We start from the raw sequence: 19,911 nt of genomic DNA, 5'->3' as shown, positions 1-19,911 counted from the left end.
GATATAAACACAACACAATTAATTCCTTGTCTAAAAGGTTTTATATTTTTGATGGGACTACGTAAGTAGGTTTGGTAAGAAATGAATCAAACCATCAAAACTGTCGATTACACTACCGAGGTATCCATGGATGTTTTCCAGCTCGTTACAAAACCAAACCGCACCTCAATCAATGGGAAATATCGCTAGTACCTGCAACGCCATGCCAAACTCGATATGGATATCACACAATACCCTATGACAACCATTCCACGCTGCCAAAAAAAGGGGATAAAAAAAAAGAGAAAGAAAGCAGTATCATTCCTTGAGCCGTTTTGAAGCCCTCATTAACGAATCATCCGGTAGTCCGCTCCTTTTCGTACCAGGCAGACTGCCAGACCGAATGTCATTGTCATCTTGAGTAACGCGCCGATGTGGGTATTTACCATCAATACCCTCGAAACAATTCCCACTAACAGGACCCGCATTGGTAAAATACGGATGTTCAAGAGCCTGCTCGGCAGTAATGCGTCTCGTAGGATCATAATCCAGCATCCGAGACAGCAGATCAAACCCATCCGTCCCAGGCGTTCCAGCAGCAGACGTAGAAGAGTAGCCACCATTCTTTAAGCAGCTTTGATACCAACCCTCCAGATTGGATCCGCGATGGAAATGTGCAGGCTGTCTATGCTGAACTAGTGATTGAAGCTGTGAATATTCCGGCATAGACGTAAGACCAGGCCAATTTTCTTTCTTGGGCAGACCGAGGATTTCGACAATTTTCATCATCTGATTTCGCTGGAATGGAACAGTCTTCTTGCTATCCATTTTGGCTTCTTCGCCTTTAAAAATCGGCCGCAGAGAGAGCAGTTCGGCGAAAATACAGCCTACCGCCCACATGTCCACGGCGGGGGTGTAGTGGCGACTTCCCATGAGGAGTTCTGGGGCTCGGTACCAGATCGTGACGACGACTTTGTCACCCGAGAAGAGCGAGTTGAGGGGTTTGTAGAAAAGACGCGCTAGACCTAAGTCGCCGATACGGATTGCACCACTTGATGTGACGAGAATGTTGGCTGGTTTTAGATCGCGGTGGAGAACCCAGTTTGTGTGCAGATAGAGAAGTCCGTTTAAAAGCTGGAAAAGAATTGAGCGGACCATTGGCGCTGGAATGGCATGGCGTTGGGGCTGGGTGTGGTGGTGGATTATTTGAAGGAGGTCATGCTCTGTATATTCGAAGACCATGAAGATACATTTGTCTTCCAAGATGATTTCTTCTAGCTGGACGACATTTGCGTGCGAGAGTTCTGTGCACAATGCCATTTCGCGAATGGCGGATTGTGACAGGCCCGTGTATTGGATTGTCTCGCCTTCCTTGTCGGGCTTGAATCTGGAGGATTATCAGAGGAGAACAGATCAAAGATAGGAGGGCTGTACTTTTTGATCGCAAACTCCCCTTTTTTGCCATTTTTGCCAACGGCCTTGTAGACTCGACCATAGGTACCGCTGCTGATAAAGCCAACGATGTGATATCGATCTCGGACTCGGATCTTGCTGGTATACCCACCAGGTCTCCTCGAGTCAATAGCCTCTGACACTTCAATTAGCGAATATTCTCTGAGATATCGGATGGCGGAAAAAGAGCAAAATGACAGCCTTTCGACCGAGCCAATTGTAGATGAAAACATAGTACCGCATAAACAAATAATCAAAGGGAAAAAGTTACCACGAGAATAGAATCCTCCAGAATTCAAGAAAGGGAACCCCTTTCCAAACATGATGGAAATGAGATAGAAAGGCCCATGTATTTTAGGAAAAGATAAAGATCTCAGACACAGGACATGCAGAGGAATATATAATTACCATCGACAGTAGTCTGGAGACTCCGTTTCAAGTTCCCGACTCTGGTTCGTGAAAGAGAACCGGAAGAGGGCGGATTTGTGACACTCATTTATTGCATTGATATCCACAATTTTTGTCGAATCAGTTGAGAACGTTGAGATGATTATATTGGTCCGAATGTACTTCTCAAGTCCACGGGGGGTGCTGTTGAAGTCCTAGACGGGCTCGAGTTCGAGCTTAGTAATATCACATGGAGGCCCCAGGGGTCGATGATATTATGTTTACATTTACACCAGCACCTGTATACATTTTCAATCTAAATGTTACATGGAGTCCTATTTTATTGAAATTTGAATCATCAAAGGCGTTTTGTTCTCGTTCACGCCAGGTGTTCAGTTCTCCAGCCAGTTGACTTTCTTATCTACACTCCGCAATAAACCCGACGTCATCTGAGCTCGGAAGCTCTCCATCCAAATTCTTGATGGCTTCGAGTCTGACAGCCCAAAGGGTAACGCCATACCTAGTCTATTTAGTGTTTATTGTAACGCTTGGCCCGCTTCAATTCGGGTATCACCTGGTGAATAACCCAGCGCATCGAACACTACATATGTACTGACATGACTGAACAGGCAGAGCTCAATGCCCCCCAGGCAATAATTACATGCGAGCGCAAAGGAACTCACCACTCGAATATCAATTTCCATAGTCTCCCCCAATGTCTCCCCATGAGTCCATCCCAATTCGGCCTCGTCTCTTCAATTTACACGTTCGGCGGCTTGGTGGGAGCTCTACTAGCCGGGCCCGTCGCAACAAGATACGGACGTGTACTAGCACTACGAGCAACTACAGTGTTTTTTATCCTGGGTCCAGTGGCTGAGACCCTTGCACCCGCCATTCCACTTCTGATTCTAGGTAGATTTCTCTCCGGAGTCGGGTCCGGAGCAGCCATTGTCGTGGGCCCAATCTATATTTCGGAAATCGCTCCTCCTAGTGCTAGAGGCTTCTTCGGTGCATTTACTCAGGTCATGACCAATGTCGGCATCCTATTGACTCAAACACTGGGCTATTTCTGGAGTGATGCAAGTCTCTGGCGATTGATCTTGGCTGTGGCCGGAATGATCGGCGCCTTGGAGTTGATCGGGCTGTTCCTAGTACCGGAGAGTCCTCTGTGGCTTGCAGAACATGATAAGCTCAGCCAGGCGCGTCGGATATTGCAACGGATTCGCGGTCGAGACGCTGATATCGAAGCGGAGGTTGCGAGCTGGAAGGTCTCGGGTGTTCCCGTGTCTGGCGAGGAAGAAGCGTTGCTTGCACCGTCAGGAACCGAACCGACAAAGAAGCCTGCGGTCACATTTGTGCAGGTTGTTCGAGATCCCTACTACCGCCCGGCTATTGTTGCTGTCGTTGGAGTGATGGTCGCTCAACAGTTTACCGGAATGAACAGCATTGTCATGTACAGCGTGTCTTTGCTACAGAGTATTCTACCCACGACGGCGGCACTACTCACCGTGATAATCTCAGCCATCAATCTTGTGATCACGCTTTTGTGCTCTCCGCTACCCGACCGCATCGGCCGAAAGACCTGTCTCATTCTGAGCATTTGCGGCATGGGCTGCAGCTCCATTCTTCTCGCGATCAGCATATACGTCAACGGCAAGATCCTCACGGCGAGTGCTGCATTGCTCTTTGTGTCTAGTTTCGCGATCGGACTGGGCCCCGTTCCTTTTATTCTTGCCTCCGAGCTTGTTGGACCAGAGGCAGTGGGGGCAGCGCAAAGTTGGGCTTTGGGGGCCAATTGGGTAGCGACGTTTGTGGTCGCGCAATTTTTCCCCATACTTAATGATGCCCTTGGTCGTGGCAAGGTTTACTGGGTTTTTGCGGCTATGGCCGGACTATTAGGTGGCTTCATCTATCGATATGTGCCAGAAACCAAAGGTAAAGCTAATGCCGATGAGGTTTGGGGAAGGACGGACCGACGACAAGATTAGACTACATACATCCGTATGTGGTCTTTTCTTTCCCCCTTAAGCCTATTGAATTTTTTTCCACTTTTAATCTTCTTTAGCCAATTCAGATAAATTCATTCCTACCGGAGGAACCCGTAGGACATTTATTCTTTACATTGCGGGGTACTGCATATGGCTCGCATCGAATTATCAGGTTTTTCCCCTCAGGCTGTGCGGCGGCTGTTGACGCGCCAAAGTACATATATATATATAGTACATTGTAATGAAACTTGGAAACTAAGAGGCATTAATAACTCAGAGACATAACTATATATACTATACATATGTACACATTATAATTCTCTCCAGGCATCCATTTTATTTTTCTCTCTCAATAACTTGCGGTGTGGATCTTGACGTCGGTCAATTGTCTGTGTCTCCCGTTCCCCCCGCTTTCTTTTCTTGACATTTCTGTTGAGATCAACAAATAGATCGTTGTCAATCCCTGCAGTAAGGGGATCTTTTCTTTATTTTCAGATTCGGTACGGAGTAGCTACAAACTGAAGTACTTAAGTGGTCATTTAATCTGTGATCGACCTGAGCGGATCGGTAGATCTCTGGGGTTCTTGAACACGAGCCACACCGGGATCTGGTCTGCCCAGGAGCCCTGAGCCCCCCAACAGTTATTTGACATATTCTCCTCTTTTTTTTCTTTCTTTTCTCCTCAAATTCAATCGATTTGTGAACTTCCGCCATGGTCCGGTTGGCACTACCTTCACGGTTGAGCTCCCACCTCTCCGCGAGAAGCGCGTCTTCAACTCCGGGTCAGAGCAGGAGCACGAGTCCTATGCGATCATCAGAAACAAAACCTTTATTACTCAAGGTTTCAGTGATCCGAGTAAGTACTAAAAGAATTGTGCAACCTGATGTTATTTCTATGATCTTCCAAGCTAATTGTCATTGGTTTTATTAGGGACGCAACCTCGCAGCCAAAGATCGCGGTGGCACAAGTGATCCAGTGAGCCCACCCAAACGAGAAAGACATAAAGACGAGACACCCGGATGAGATTGCTTACACGTTGTACAGTATTTAGTGGTTACATTGGGAGATGCGAGGCAGTCAACACCAACGATCTTCAAGACCCTGAACCCGGAATGGAACGTCTCGTTCGAAATGCCCGTCATGGGTGTACCGCTACTGGAAGGAATATGTTGGGACCACGATCGATTCGGCAAGGATTATCTGGGCGAATTCGACATCGCATTGGAGGACATCTTCACTGATGGCCAGGTGAACCAAGAGGTGAACGGACACGTTGCTCGGACCAGTTGGGGTTGCGCTGACCTTGATACATAGCCGAAATGGTACACGCTTAACTCGAAGCGCAAAACGTCTAAGAAGAAGGATAGCACTGTGTCGGGCGAAATAATGCTGCAGTTCTCGCTCGTCGATTCCGCAAACCCCGTTGCCACGCCGCCGGAGATATACCGAAAGTTTAAAAGATTGGTATACTCGGGAGATGAGGATGAGCAGATCCCACCTGCCGACTTCGACGATCTCGATCGCGACGAAGAGACCTCCGACGAGCCCGATGACCAGACAGGTGGACCAGAAGTGGGGGAGAAGCGTCGCCGGCGACTTCGACTGGCCCGCTTGAGGCGTAAGTCGCTCGCTGCTCGTGCATACCAGTTCTCTGGATCGGGAACTGGAGTGCATGGCATTGTGTTTATGGAAATTGTTCGGGTGACTGATCTTCCCCCTGAGAAAAATGGTATGGTTCTTTCTTTGATGCATGCGACATAATGGTTAATTGATTATGCAGTGACGCGAACATCCTTCGACATGGATCCCTTCGTTGTGACATCACTAGGAAGGAAAACGTTGAGAACACCTGTTATCCGCCATAACCTGAATCCGGTGTATCATGAGAAGATGGTCTTCCAGGTGATGCGACACGAACAATCCTATACCATCAGCTTCACAGTCATGGACCGAGACAAGTTCTCGGGCAATGACTTTGTTGCCTCGGCGGGTTTTGCTCTTCAAAATCTCGTGCAGTCTGGTCCAGTTGCGGACCCCGAGACGGGCCTGTACCAATTCGTAGAGGGACCGGAGGAAGTTGATCCCACCACAAGTGCCAAGTTTGGTGGAAGATCTGGGGTCAGCCCCTCTCGACCTGGAATCAGCCCTTCGCACTCTTCATCAAGTCTTTCCAGAATGGCTCGCCCAATATTGAAGACCCGCAACTCCGCCACATCAGTTTCGAGTCAGTCTATACAAGAAGCAACGGTGCCAACCCTGCTCGCATCGTCTCCTCTTCCGGCAGAAGGGATCGCAGAGATGGATAGTGCTAGTACTTTGCAGGTGCCATCTACATCAAACATGTATGATGGAGATAAATCGCCGCCAGCTGATGAGGACGGGTTCAGATCTTTTACCATTCCTCTCATGCTCAAGAACCGAGAGCGGTGGGAGGACAAACATTCGCCGGAACTGCATGTGAAGGCGAAATACTTACCATACAGCGCTCTGAGACAGCAGTTCTGGCGACTGATGCTCAAACAGTATGACGCAGACGAGAGTGGTCGCATCGACAAGGTGGAGATGACAACCATGCTTGATACCCTTGGTTCGACTTTGAAAGAATCGACCATTGACAGCTTCTTTGAGCGCTTCAGCGAAGAGAATGAAGCCAATGGAACAGACGATCTTTCCTTCGATCAGGCGGTAATCTGCCTGGAAGACACGCTCCAGACTTTGCAGAAGCGCAACTCAATGGCTGTTCCTAAAATCCCCTCACTTCCTCCCCTGTCAAATTCCGGAAGCCAAGAAAGCGAGCAATCCAGCAGCGACGAGCACGCATTAGAAACCAGTATGGCCGCTGCATCCAACACCGACCCACGGAAAACCAACATCCCGACCCTTTCGAGCGAAGAAAGCTCCACTGATGAGTATCTTCAGCCCGACGATCTCGCCGACGAAAGAGGCGAGGAGCACGTCATAGAAATTCGCGAGTGTCCTCTTTGCCATCAGCCCCGTCTCGCGAAGCGCTCTGATGCTGATATCATCACGCACATCGCTACATGTGCGAGCCGTGATTGGCGACAGGTTGACAACCTGGTGATGGGCGGATTTGTGACGTCCAGCCAGGCACAGCGCAAGTGGTACTCCAAAGTCATTACGAAGATCTCATATGGTGGTTACAAACTCGGAGCGAACTCGGCCAATATTCTTGTCCAAGATCGTATCACGGGTCAGATTAACGAGGAGCGCATGAGTGTTTATGTGCGCCTCGGAATTCGACTGCTATATAAAGGTATCAAGAGTCGAGATATGGAAAAGAAGAGAAGTATGCAAATCTTGATTATAGGTGTTTGTTCATGAAAAACATTGCTAACCATTTAATTAGTTCGCCGTGTGCTGCGCTCTCTGAGTGTTAAACAGGGTCGCAAATATGACGATCCAGCCTCGGCATCCCAAATTCAGGACTTTATCAATTTCCATCAGCTGGATATGTCTGAAGTCTTGATGCCTCTGGAAAAGTTCCGCAATTTCAACGAGTTCTTCTACCGCGCTCTCAAGCCCGATGCCCGCCCCTGTTCTGGCCCCGATGAGCCGAAAATCGTCGTATCTCCCGCCGACTGTCGCTCCGTTGTCTTCGACCGCATGAGCGATGCAACAAGTATCTGGGTGAAGGGCCGCGAGTTCTCGATTGAAAGATTGTTAGGCGATGCCTATCCAGAGGATGCAGCTCGGTACCGCAATGGTGCGTTGGGAGTGTTCCGGCTAGCGCCTCAGGACTACCACCGCTTCCACATTCCTGTGGATGGAATCATGGGTGAGCCTAAAACCATCGAGGGCGAGTACTACACGGTGAACCCTATGGCGATTCGATCTGCACTAGACGTATATGGCGAGAATGTCCGCGTTCTCGTTCCTATTGACTCCGTCGAACATGGCAGGGTCATGGTCGTCTGTGTTGGTGCTATGATGGTGGGCAGCACGGTCATCACCCGAAAGGCCGGCGAGAAGGTTTCACGAGCTGAGGAGCTGGGATACTTCAAATTCGGTGGTAGTACTCTCCTGGTACTTTTCGAAGAAGGCAAGATCAGCTTCGACAGTGACCTGGTGGATAACTCCAAGGGTCCTTTGGAGACTTTGGTAAGAAAACCACACAAAGTACTTGTCAATTGCATACTAATGTTGCTCAGATCCGAGTTGGAATGTCTGTTGGACACAGTCCTGATATCCCACAGCATGAGCCTGATATGCCCAAGAAGGCAGAGAATATCACTGCCGAGGAGATGCAAGAAGCCAAGCGGCGCATCGAAGGTAGCTTGGCACCTCCAAGCAATCCTCAAACTTTACTCAAGACGATGAAATGATCTTGTCTTTTTGTATTTTTTTTTGGTTTGGACAGGGCTCAACTCCCACCATCCCTTCGTTTTCACACTGAACATATTGTTTTTCAACATTGGCGTTGGGGGTTATTTGTACTGAAAACATCATAGCGTTTATCTAGCAGTATTTATGCATTGTGGAGGCTGTAGAAGTGAAAGTGAGAGATGAATCTTAGAAGCATGACAAATACAGCATTTTCACCAGTCAAAGAAGTGTTGAGTAAATAGACAAATGAAAAGCAAAGAGTGAAGAATGAAAAGAGAATGAAAGCCGTTGAAGTATAGAATAGTCCCAAAATAGGCTAGCGTCCCCGCGCGCCCGACCAAAACAACCGCGTGCAAGAATCCAACCCACTCACAACCCCCCCTCAACCTGCTCCCTTGCGTGTCTCTTTCGCGACTAATCGATTAATCAAACCGATTAATCCAAGTCGCTTAATCTGCTGCTTTACACCTGCAGTTACGAGTTAGGACGCGACCCGCGCCTAACATTCCCACGAGCCGACTGTCCCAGACACCTTCATTCCACACATACACGTCTGGCACCGACACGCCATTGACTCGATAAATCTCCGTCGAGCCAAATTTGTAATTCAAGGGGTCAATTTGAGTTTGGAGGGTGGAACCCGCGAACTTGGGAGTCGCGTCTGTTGTCTCTGGGAAACCTCTACGACCAGGGGGATTTGACAGGGAAACGACAAACCGAGGTGACAAAGCAACACGGAAACGGGGGTGTATTACACCATCCCTGCGGCTGCCACCAAACACAAAGACCCCGCGTACGCCCCTCTTGACATGACAATCGCGGTCCTGGCGACCACAACGACGAAGACAAAGCGTCGCGAACCGCTGGGGACGATTGCTATGGCGGCCCCGAAGACACAATCGCGCTCTGCCGCGTCCAGCGGGATTGGTAAAACCAAAGTGGAACGACGGACGACGCGACTCAGCGCAAGTGAACAGGGATTAGAGATGACGAACAAACGGAAACCCGGTGAGTGACGCGCGAGCATATTGCGCGATAATGGCAGAATAGTCTAACTCGTTTAATAGCATACGAGGAGGACGAAGAAGGATTCCAATTCTCTCGAGTACCGTCTAAGAAGTCCAGGCCATCAATCGAAGCAGTACCCGAAAATCCCAGTTCAGACGTGGAAAATGCGCATCCGAAGCCAACACCGAAACGAGGGCGCCCTCGGAAGAAGCAGCCGGGTGAAGAACCTTCGAGTGTTCTAGCGAAAGGGAAATCGGTGGAACTTCCGAGCAGGAGACCAACGAGGGCGAATGAACTGCACGCGGAATCGGAATCTCAATCTACGAAAATGGCGCGTTCACGAATCCGCGACAGTCCAGAGCACCAGCCTGAAGCGAAGAAATCGAGAAAGGCCGGACGACCACCGAAGGCTAGACCCGAAGCAAGACCTGAGGCAAATGGCTATAAGTCCCCTGAGCAACCGCCAGCGGGTACGAAGGTGGCACTTCCTGTGGCTGATACACCTGTGATTCAGCGGAATAAAGAATTGAGAGGTGGGAAGGGCGAGAAAGGGCGGCGGCGAAGTAGCTTGGGTATGCGAGGACGGAGGGCCAGTTCTTTGATTGACTCAGGGGCTTCAAATGGTAAGTTTTTGTTTGAAGTGGGTTGTTAATGAGCAAATGCTGACATCTGTTTGCTAAGCATTACCGCATCGAGAGGTTGGCACAGCAGATTTCTTTAAACACATTGCCGATGATGGTCTTCCAGAGCCGCGGAGGATGCGCCAACTTTTGATATGGTGTGCGACTCGCGCAATAGGAGAGAAACCAACAGGAGGGTCAGATCCGGATGAACAAAGTGCACGCTTAGCAGGTATGTGGATACTGGAAACGTGAGAGCAATTGATCTGACATTTTCCAGCTCGTCAAATTCAAGAGGAGATTCTTCGGGAGTTCTCAAATAATTCAGATCTTTCCAATTGGTTTAGTCGCGAAGATATCAACCCCCCGGCTGTGGTTGTGAAGAAACCGAACCCGCGCAATGTGCAGAACACAGACAAGATCAAGGAATTAGAAGAGCATATACAAAAGTGAGTTACACAATTGAGAAACGTTTTAGGGCAGTGCTGACCGCTGAACCAGACTACAAAAAGAAAGGCAATCTCTCAATGCCCTTCTTCGACAACCACCGATTCCAAGCATCAAGCCAGATCCACAACCTGATCAACAAACCAAACAACCTTCCCGCAAGCCACAACACGAAGTCGACCCTTCTCTCCTCGATCCCTCCCAACAAGCCATCCTAGAATCTCTCAGTCCTTCAAACCACCCATCAGAAACCCCATCCACCTCAACCAAACCGATAACCCCATCCGCCGTCTCAGCCCAACTCTCCCGCATCACAGCCAACCTAGCCCCAACACTTGACGCTTTCGCAGCAGGAGTGCACGATATCGAACTCTACCGCATGGCCGCAGACACCGTTTCATCCCGAATACTCCGCATCTGCGCCCAGCGTCTAGAAGAGCGCGATGCCCAGAATACCCAACGCCGCCACGCAATCGAAGGCACAGAAGAGAGCCCGCCTCGAATGAAGCAAGACCTAGGCCTGATTTTGGGCGCGCTGAGTCGAGTGGAAAGAAGATAGATGTTCTCTGTTAGATTCTCTATACTCGCAACAATTACGTCCTTCTGGCTAGCGTTCGAATACGTGATGAACCCGTTCGTATAGTGGCTTTTGAATTTGATTCGTTCAAGCTTGGCGTTTGGTTGGTTCTTTAATACCTGATGCTGGTGCTGGATTGGTGGAATGTAAATAGGTTCATGTAGTTAGTAGTGCCTAATGCAAGCCTCCAATCATCATTATATCTCTCTATCTCTCTATCTCTCTATCTCTCTATCTTTCATATGTCATATGTCAATGAGAATTAGTGTCCATGGATTCTTGTATTGTATACTATCGTTTGGTAAGTTTTAAGTAAATAGTCGAAGTTAATTAAATTAATTAAATATTCTTAATTCTTTCTACACGGTTTGGTTAGTCTTCTCCCGAACCTTACATTTAGCGGTATTATAGTACCGTTATAAATAAGAGATTAAGAACGACTATTATAATATAGCTATATAAGCCCTATTTTAATTATAATCAATCGGATATTCAGTTACTTTTAACTTGGCCCGTAAAAGAAATAATTAAAGATCTCGTAGGTGTCGGAAAAAGAGGAAAAATTATAGCAGATGACGGTTTCGCATACTGTCTTCAGGGCCGTGAGTACCATTCCAACCTCTAAACCGCCCATTTTCTGACACTTCAATGACGGATTAGTTAAACCGCCACAAGAGTAAGGGTCTCTCGGGATATTGTGATTTTGTAGGACACATCTATCTAAGGTCTTTAAATACCAGATCGTAGAAACCTTTGTTTCACGGATTGTTTCGTGCCGATGTGTGCAAAACCCGTCGCCTTCTTTCTGTGAACATATAGATGGTCGTTAGTCTTGTACCCTTTTGTAGCTTGAGAATTCCTGAAAGCTAATTAGTTTGGATCTGCGACTATTTGGTTCCTTCATCTTCCCGGACAACTACTGGCAGAAAATCCATTCATTGGTTGAAGGGCAGATTATAGATGGCGTGAATTCGCGGTCTGGGGCATATGAGGGAGCCCGGTCCCATAGATTCGGCAGTTCAACTCGGTAGGCATCATCGTCTCAAGGGGTTTACTGCATATCCAATCAGATGAGCGTTCTTTGGAATTCTATGTGATGTTGAATCAGAGACAGATTAAAATTGTCAAGGAACCGCATTCAACGCCAAAAATTCCTTCTATATCACCTCAACGATCGGCGTTGCTCTGTTCACGTTTTCGGCCCAGTCACGAATATTCTCTACGAAACTTCAGACAATTCGTGGCTTGGTGCCCTTGCCGACGAAGAACTCTGAGTTCTGATCCTTGCAAGTCCAAAGCTATCTGAAAGCCTTATATCGCACGCTTGTTGAACCCAGCCTTGAGGGTATCGACGGTCACATTCGATGCAAGCCACACACCGTACCTTTGAATCCAGGAATCTTCGATGGACCCACCGCTCTCAGCTCCGCGGAGGCTCCATCCATGGATATCTTGTCGTTGTCAAAATTGTCTCCACTCTTTTCGGCGTTATCGCGGTCAAGTGGGGTATAATTTACTTGCTTTTAGCGTTGTTGACTGCCGGGGTTGAGTGTCTTCTAGATGCGGAGTATTACATGCCTAAGCGCAAGCCTTGCTCCATCTTTTCTCCTTGCAGTTCTGCTTCTGATCTACCTTTTTTTACCAACATCGAAATTGCTCAAACCCCGCCCTTTACCTCACCATGGGTTCCACAGTCGATCAGATCAAGCCTCCACATTCCAGAACAAAGAATACAAAGGATCCTGCGCTTGGCAAGAAACGAATCCAAAACCGCACCTCCCAAAAATGTCTACGAGAACGAAAATAAGTGCATACGCGCCATCTGGAATCGTTGGCCGAAGTTATGATAGTTTCTCAGAATGACCCAGACGACCCCGAAAAACGAAATCAAGCCCTTGGCAACCAATTTCAAATTGATCGAGCAGAATCGTCAATTGCAGGATGCACTGTTTCGCATGAAGAAAAAGCTTATGGGTTTGAGTAATATGGCCACCGCCGCTGCGAGTATGTCCCAGTCCATGCTGTAGTCTATAAGACTCCTTTATGGGTGATATTAATGCGGCGCCACAGATGACGAAGTGTTCGATCTACTTCTTCGAACGGACGGCGTTTAAAAAGACAAGGGATTGATCAGAGTTTACGAGCGATGAAGATGAGAGTCGTGATCTCAGCATCCAGAAGAACTAAGGGTCGGCGACACTCAGTACGGGCAGCATGGTGAAGGCACCATCGCTCGCCTCTGACGAATCCATAACTATTGATCGCGCTATCGCCCGGAAACTAGAGCCACTGGAGATTTGCGAACGACCGCCTTGCCCTCCGGTCTCTCTCACCTTTGACCTGCTCTCTTTCGCGATGCCAAACCCCTTGATGACGCCTTTCACATTCCCATGCCCATCAAAAAGGATGGGCAGGTATAGATGTGTTTCAACCTTGATGGTAAAGAAACTTATGAAGATCTGCAACCTTTATCTACAGCAAAGCTCGGATGCCGGTTCGATAATGGGATCTAAATAGAGCGATGTGGGAGGACTCGGTCGGGAGTACTCTAGGGTTGCGCTTCTAGATCGACTTCGAGAATCCTTAGTGCAGGAAGACCGTCTTGTCATCCCTGACCCCTTCCGTCTAACACCGCTACAACTAAACTCAGATGTCCCAATATGCACTGAATGTCTCAACTGGCCCTCGATCCGGGACCAGCTGGTTCTGCTTCAAATGGATGATGGTGACCTTGCACTGCTCATGCGAGATATCGTCATGAACATAGTGATTGACTTTCCTTCTTGGAATGCGTCCGTAAATATTTATGATCTCTTTCACAACAAGATCTCGCCTGGGAGTTTGATGCGCGATTCTTTAGGTTCTCCCGAGGATATGGGATATGACGAATATGACAATCTGTCCGAAAGCCAGGCAGCAATGGACTCGGAGCTTACGGAGCAGCGTTTCCAACGAGAGAAGATTAGTGCATGGGTTGTGCTCTCTCATCGAAGATGCATGGCAATCGTTACTGTGTGGGGCCTACCTCCCAACATGCCCCGTGTTCGCCAGGCCACCCCTCAACCTGCTAGCTGGGTGTTATGGTGTTGATCAAGTGACCAAGTGGAGATTGAGCCCGGCTTTTGCCAGAAAGTATCCATCTATCGACTGTATAGGAGGTGTGGTCTTCTGACTCCTGACCCTGATTCGAAACTAACTGTTCTATTCAGTGACAGCCGAATTCGAGATGATAGCATCCTCACATCTCCCTGGACTGTGATTTTTGTTTTATTTTATTTATGCCCATATGTATGTGATATATTTTCAACCCCAGATTTCACTTGACGCAGGATAGCGCTTTATTCTAGTGGCAATATGTGCATTTCTATTCCTGACTGATAGTGGTTCTAGGGACCTTCAAATATTATGACATGAGATACTGAAATTCATTGATCCGCCTTCCCATTTCCTATCTTTCATTGCCCAAATGCTTCCTCGTGGTCAGCCCACATCTGGTTTCTCAACTCCTCATTTGTTGAAATATCAAATTCTGTGGCGGCCAATGCTTTGGCGAACCGAAGAGAGGCCTCGAACGCCGAGCGTGTTCCAGCAGACTTCTCAAAACCAGGGTGATGAGGACCAATATCAGGCTTCTCAATATCGATGAGGAAGCCGGGATGTAGAGGGGGGAGTTCATATGAGATATTGCCTATGATCTTAGTGAGGCGTCCAATCAACAAGTTGATAGAAGATGACTTACCTTGATCGGTGGAAGCGCCACTGACGGCAGAACTGTTTTCCATGTATTTTTGTCCTTGGGCTCCGGCGGCTTGGACAAAGGTCTTGATAATGCTTTTGTTGCACCGAAGCTCCTTATAGCTTTGCGACCTGGGAAACGTTGACCTCTACGCTCCATCCACGTGGAGGATCTCATACAATTACGTACCAATCTAGTTCGACAGTGCATCCAGCACCTCTAGCCGCGCCTTCAAAGCAACCAATGAGTCGCTGGCAAGTATCTTCCAACTGGGTGCTGTTCTCCGCACGAGCGTAAAGCTCAATCACGGTCAAGTCAGGAATGACATTAGGTCGCTCGCCGCCCTTAGCAATAATGGCATGCACACGCTGGTCGGGAGTGATCTGCTGCCGCAGCATGGAAATGCTGTTGTAGGCCGCAACGGCGGCATCCAATGCATTCCGACCCTGCCAAGGAGCATTACCAGCGTGAGCATTGACACCCTTGAAGGTCGCGGTCACACCTGCACGCGCCATGCATTTTCCATTAGCGATTCCATCGATCGGCACGACTCGTGGTCCTGGATGACCCATCAGACAGGCATCCACTCCTTTATAGGCACCGGCTCGGAGCAGGTCAATCTTTCCACCACCATCCTCCTCGGCTGGAGTGCCCAGGATACGGACCCGTCCCTCTCCGCCATCGGCACGCAGGGCTTCGGTGGTGGCGAGGAATGCGGCCAGTGAGGATGTGGCGATGAGGTTGTGTCCGCAGGCGTGGCCCATGCTGGGCAGTGCATCCATCTCTTGCGGGTTTTGGCGATATCTACCAGGAAGTCCACGCTTACTTACTACACCGGTCTGCGTATTAGAGATTACGAGCATTGGAGAGTCACGTCTGAGTGGGAACACGAACATGCAATCTTCTATCAATCATAATTGATGATGGTAAAGAAAGTCGTGTTGGTTGGCTATATGGCGCATGTTTGTGTCTTCTCCACTACCCGAGCGGCTGTTGAGCTTGGATATGATGCGCTCGTCGTGAGTAATGCAGGATCTAAATACAGTACTTATCAGGATGTCGCAAAAAAACCTCCACTACAATGTGTATTTCCAGCTTTATCTCATTACAGAACAGCGCTTTGTTTGTCAAATGACAGCATTCGCTTCAAACGTGGTGCTTTGGTATGCGTAATAGTGAATAGATATTAGCACAACTTTGGTCATGCTTCCAAGCCTGCGGAGGGCCATGAGATGGCGCTGCTTGTTTTTGACATTGAAAGAACGTCTAAATTGGCTACTTAAAGCCTACCTTCAAATCGGTCAAACACCAGAGGCAGAGACCCATCAAAACTCGAGTTATTCAGCGGAAAGGGCCAATTCATCAGTAGCTCCTGGGGTAGTTGAAACAACGACATCTGATCGATGAGAGCAGAGGAAGTATTGATTTCCGCATCTGATCCATTTTGGGCATAAGTATCTAGAACAGCAGATCCTGGTTCTGCGCCTAAAGAGACGGTATCATTACTCGGCTTCGCTGGAACAATATTGAGAGTCAGCTGGCGCGAAGTGCGTATGAAGTTGTCAATTCGGTTGACCTGGCATCTGAGACGTTCACTAGCACCCGAGACGTGGTGCAGGCCGGTTTCTAGACGACCAAGGAAATCTGCCGTTGCAAGGCTGTTTGGAGTTCAGTATTCACAACAGGGCTTTGAAATTCGTTAGTGCTTACACTAGCGTGCGGACCCGTCGGTAGGACACATTGGACAAGTTGTCTTCCATAACAGAGCCCAAAATAGAGCCGATGCCACCGAGATGATGTATCTATGAGTCATCAGCGAGAATCTTGTCTTCAATATGAGTTGAAATCAACCTACCAGCGGTAAATTGATCGCTTTTAGGTATGCCAAGGGCACTTCCGAGAACACGCTGAGCATCTCTTCGGCAACATCACATCTCCGATCTACTCCAGCCTCTTCTGTAGACAATAGGATCATTCTAAGAAGTTGCATCGTTGCGTGAATGTTAGCTGACTGGAAGCCAAACAGATCTTTGGTTATATCGCCGGTGATGGGCGGCGTCTCTCGGAATTGTGGCGGTAATGCGGAGTACATAGAGAGGACATGTTCCATCACAACCAACTCAGACATGAACTTCGAACCGAAAAGCGGAAACACTGGATCCATCTTAGCCGAAGGGAAACGGTGCCGATTGCCGTCAATTATGTGCTCGAGAACACGGTAAAGATCTGTGACAAAGTTCCAACCTCGGAGCCAAGTTACGGGCTGTTGAACAAAGCCGGGAGTCGAACTTGGTCCTAGCGGTTCAGTTGGCACGGTGTAGCCGTCAGATGTGATACATTCGTCATCAATTTCGCTAGGGTAGCGCACGAGGGAATGAGCTTCACGATATCGAATAACCCCACCCCACAGAATCGTGGAATAGATATCTAGGGTGTAGATAGACCAGAACTTCCATTTCTGTCAGTCAAAACAAAACCAAATCAAGACAAGGCGTTGTTATTACCAATCTCCGGCGCTCCTCAATTTCGATGGCGTTTAAATCTCTTGGCCAAAACTTTTCATCGTAAAGTCCATCCATTGAAGTTCGGGTATGATATATACCAGCGAACTTCTGCATCTCCTTGATCTGACCATTTTGGATACTGGTGATAGCGAGCAAGGCACATGCGCGCATATAATCTATATCCTCGGCAGCGACCTGTTGGTCAGGTATGGAATTCACTGCCGCTGCATAGTAAACTTCTGAAGGCGGTTCTATAAGCTCTTCGCGGTGCCATCGTTTAGAATCTTCGGACAATGCTCCGTCGCGCACTCGACCAGAGACCAAAGCACACAAAGCCATTATTGAGGCAAATAGCCCTTGGTTTTGGAGATACTCTTGATTATCGACAGCCTTTATGAAAGACGGTCGATGAAACAAAGGGAATCTATTTAGATTTTTGTTAATGCGGTCGATCGGGTGGACTAGGTTTCGCAACTTACATTGGATAGACGATTTCAAAGTATAGCTGAACGAGATTTCGGATCTGCCCATCAACGGAGATGGCAAACGCTTTCCATGCGTGGCGTATACCAATATGCTCGACGGTTCCCTTATCATTGTTATCCACTGGCCAACTAGAATGAATAGTAGACCAAGGATCATCGGAAACCGGTGGCTGCAGGGTCAATATAGGAGCGTTTGTGGCCATAGAATCAGATGAGCCAGAGATTATCCCCCTAGTCGTAGAATTGTCTGCCATAGAAGTACTCGAAAGTTGATCATCAGCCAAGCTGCCGTGATTGGGGTCACGAAGTTTCGTCGGGCTATCAAATGTACATGGCACGTCGAAATCCGCGCAGCTCTGACAGCGGGCAAGCGGGTCGTCGTACTCGTCGCATTTATTACTGCAGCGATTGCAGAAGTCACCTAAAAGAGCGCTTGGTTAATGATCGACTCTATGAACACTCATCTGGAGGATGCCGCCAAACAAGGTAAATAGGCAACTGCAGGTCGGATGTCATATTACTTACAGGTCTTGGATATGCGCTGGATTCTCCGCGGTGTTTGCGACATGTTGGGGGCGCGAAGATGGCGGTTCTCCACAGACAGGAAACAAATATAAGGTTAAAGATGAGAAAAATATAAAATAGAGATAGAATAAAGTAGTGGACCCAAATCTCTTGCACAGGCTCCAGTGCTTGCCAATTCGGAGTTGTGCGAAGTAGCTGAATAGTTCCAGGTCCAAGTCGCGGAACCTAAATTGCAAAAGCGCTAACTCACTCCGGTCTGATGGAACTGAGAATTAATAATTAGTCAGTGGAACCGCGCGGGGTTCGTTGTACGATATTTTATTGAATCAGTCAGTGACCCAGCTAATCGGGCAAGCTGCTAGTGAAAAGAGCTTGTTGAGATTAAATGAGGTCAAATTTGCCTCCCGGGGTTGCTCCCTTATAAATAGGATCGGAGAATCTTTCTACATAATGATGTCTGGGCTAGGTTATAAAAGCATTCGTTTTGAAGGCTATATGGGCTTATTAAAGTTATACACCTATTATGAATCCCGCAAGAAAATGCGTCTACGCCATCGCACGCGAGAAAGTCGCAGTTTTATGCTTAAGTCTCCATCAGAGACCATTAATCGCCACTTGTTGTTAAAAACCTTGCCATCAACATATTTGATCAGTTCCTTTACCGGAGAAAGATGATCAACAGCACCAAATAGCTTTCCTTGGTGCAAAACCTCGCAGTAATTTCTAATAGGAGACACGTCCCCAAGCACATACTCTTTACGGGCCTCAACGCGTGTGGGAACAAGAATAGAACGGCCCACAAAGGCCTCCATACCCTGCCAGGCGAGGGTGATCGCCTCCTTGGCACCAGCTGGAATACCAGCATCATCTAGCGGTAATATCTGGGTGTTTGGATAGCGCTTTTGGATGTATGCGGTAATGGTAGGGTTATATGCGCCGCCACCGCACATAAAGATTTCCGCAATTTTTAGGTCTTTGGGGCATAATGACGGTAGTGATCCACAATAGCCTGTGCTGTGACACGAGTGATAGTGGCGATGACATCGTCAGAACTAATTATTTTCGCCTCTGCCTTGGTGATAAGCTCATACGCGAGCGTATCACGAAAAACTTCACGGCCAGGTGTTTTTGGCTGATCGAGGGCGAAGTACTTATGAGGTAGAAAGTTGTCCATGAGCTCCTGATCGACTGTACCACGCACCCTCGTCTCGCCATCCTTATCGTACTCGCGCTTGTCGTCCGTATAATGGCGTACGACTGCATCGATGAAAACATTACCTAGGCCGGTATCAAAGTCGTAGCATTCATTCACCCCACCGTGTGTATCAGGAGGGATGAAGCACATGCTAGCGATACCACCGATGTTCTGATAAGCACGCAACTTGGTCGGGTGGTGCAACAATAGGGCATCAAAAAAGGCAATCGGTGGTGCGCCCTGACGTCCTGCAGCTTGATGGCTCACGCGGAAGTCGATTACTGAGGTGATACCAGTGCGTGAGGCGAGGAATCAGCCTTCCGCCATCGTCAGTGCGCTCCAGGTCTCTCCAGGCTCGGGCATAGAGATTAGCCAAATTTTGGCAGTGGGAGCCTAAAACATTCACTGCGAGCTTCGTCTTCTCATGAATACCGTAAAGCTTCCACCATCGATGCCCCGCTGTTCAGAAGAAGGATGATCGAATCCAGGGCTTGGCTGGCGGTGCCGTTGATATTTTGATCTCCCGCCTATAACAGGGTTTGTATAGAGAGAGCCATGACGGAGAATTCGGTGGTATTTAACGGAAACTTGATTTTCATCACCGGGCGAATGGTAAACCCACGCCACCATGACCACATTCGGTCTTCGAATGGCCTCACCGCG

General features: G+C 48.3%; 8 protein-coding genes across 8 annotated transcripts; 4 read left to right on the top strand and 4 right to left on the bottom strand.

The window, feature by feature from the left end:
* Positions 1 to 297: 297 nt before the first annotated feature.
* On the bottom strand, positions 298 to 1,927 carry ssn3 (cyclin-dependent serine/threonine protein kinase SSN3; the record flags this gene model as incomplete). Its single annotated transcript, XM_057244683.1, has 3 exons — positions 298 to 1,366; positions 1,414 to 1,717; positions 1,840 to 1,927. The coding sequence occupies 3 exons, from the start codon at positions 1,925 to 1,927 to the stop codon at positions 298 to 300; spliced, it is 1,461 nt and encodes a 486-aa protein (XP_057096221.1).
* Positions 1,928 to 2,299: 372 nt separating this feature from the next.
* On the top strand, positions 2,300 to 3,806 carry N7529_009155 (putative MFS glucose transporter; the record flags this gene model as incomplete). The annotated part of the gene is made up of 2 exons (XM_057244682.1): positions 2,300 to 2,395; positions 2,448 to 3,806. 2 exons carry the CDS (start codon positions 2,300 to 2,302, stop codon positions 3,804 to 3,806), a joined length of 1,455 nt encoding a protein of 484 aa, XP_057096220.1.
* A 712-nt stretch (positions 3,807 to 4,518) lies between these two features.
* N7529_009154 (putative phosphatidylserine decarboxylase Psd2) lies at positions 4,519 to 8,150 on the top strand (the record flags this gene model as incomplete). The annotated part of the gene is made up of 7 exons (XM_057244681.1): positions 4,519 to 4,662; positions 4,738 to 4,782; positions 4,852 to 5,067; positions 5,122 to 5,536; positions 5,588 to 7,114; positions 7,175 to 7,926; positions 7,977 to 8,150. 7 exons carry the CDS (start codon positions 4,519 to 4,521, stop codon positions 8,148 to 8,150), a joined length of 3,273 nt encoding a protein of 1,090 aa, XP_057096219.1.
* Positions 8,151 to 8,960: 810 nt separating this feature from the next.
* On the top strand, positions 8,961 to 10,785 carry N7529_009153 (Mis12-Mtw1 family protein; the record flags this gene model as incomplete). Its single annotated transcript, XM_057244680.1, has 5 exons — positions 8,961 to 9,163; positions 9,202 to 9,782; positions 9,841 to 10,011; positions 10,060 to 10,228; positions 10,281 to 10,785. The coding sequence occupies 5 exons, from the start codon at positions 8,961 to 8,963 to the stop codon at positions 10,783 to 10,785; spliced, it is 1,629 nt and encodes a 542-aa protein (XP_057096218.1).
* A 2,408-nt stretch (positions 10,786 to 13,193) lies between these two features.
* Positions 13,194 to 13,893, top strand: N7529_009152 (uncharacterized protein; the record flags this gene model as incomplete). Its single annotated transcript, XM_057244679.1, has 2 exons — positions 13,194 to 13,217; positions 13,321 to 13,893. 2 exons carry the CDS (start codon positions 13,194 to 13,196, stop codon positions 13,891 to 13,893), a joined length of 597 nt encoding a protein of 198 aa, XP_057096217.1.
* A 365-nt stretch (positions 13,894 to 14,258) lies between these two features.
* N7529_009151 (uncharacterized protein) lies at positions 14,259 to 15,402 on the bottom strand (the record flags this gene model as incomplete). Its single annotated transcript, XM_057244678.1, has 2 exons — positions 14,259 to 14,670; positions 14,729 to 15,402. The coding sequence occupies 2 exons, from the start codon at positions 15,400 to 15,402 to the stop codon at positions 14,259 to 14,261; spliced, it is 1,086 nt and encodes a 361-aa protein (XP_057096216.1).
* Positions 15,403 to 15,818: 416 nt separating this feature from the next.
* Positions 15,819 to 18,096, bottom strand: N7529_009150 (uncharacterized protein; the record flags this gene model as incomplete). The annotated part of the gene is made up of 6 exons (XM_057244677.1): positions 15,819 to 16,197; positions 16,250 to 16,341; positions 16,395 to 16,988; positions 17,044 to 17,467; positions 17,523 to 17,949; positions 18,054 to 18,096. 6 exons carry the CDS (start codon positions 18,094 to 18,096, stop codon positions 15,819 to 15,821), a joined length of 1,959 nt encoding a protein of 652 aa, XP_057096215.1.
* A 478-nt stretch (positions 18,097 to 18,574) lies between these two features.
* N7529_009149 (uncharacterized protein) lies at positions 18,575 to 19,398 on the bottom strand (the record flags this gene model as incomplete). Its single annotated transcript, XM_057244676.1, has 2 exons — positions 18,575 to 19,067; positions 19,145 to 19,398. 2 exons carry the CDS (start codon positions 19,396 to 19,398, stop codon positions 18,575 to 18,577), a joined length of 747 nt encoding a protein of 248 aa, XP_057096214.1.
* Positions 19,399 to 19,911: the final 513 nt, after the last annotated feature.

The sequence above is a fragment of the Penicillium soppii genome, assembly GCF_028829465.1.
Source record: "Penicillium soppii strain IBT 18220 chromosome Unknown utg000006l, whole genome shotgun sequence".
NCBI classification, from domain to species: domain Eukaryota; kingdom Fungi; phylum Ascomycota; class Eurotiomycetes; order Eurotiales; family Aspergillaceae; genus Penicillium; species Penicillium soppii.
This window is presented reverse-complemented; position numbering and strand designations above follow the sequence as displayed.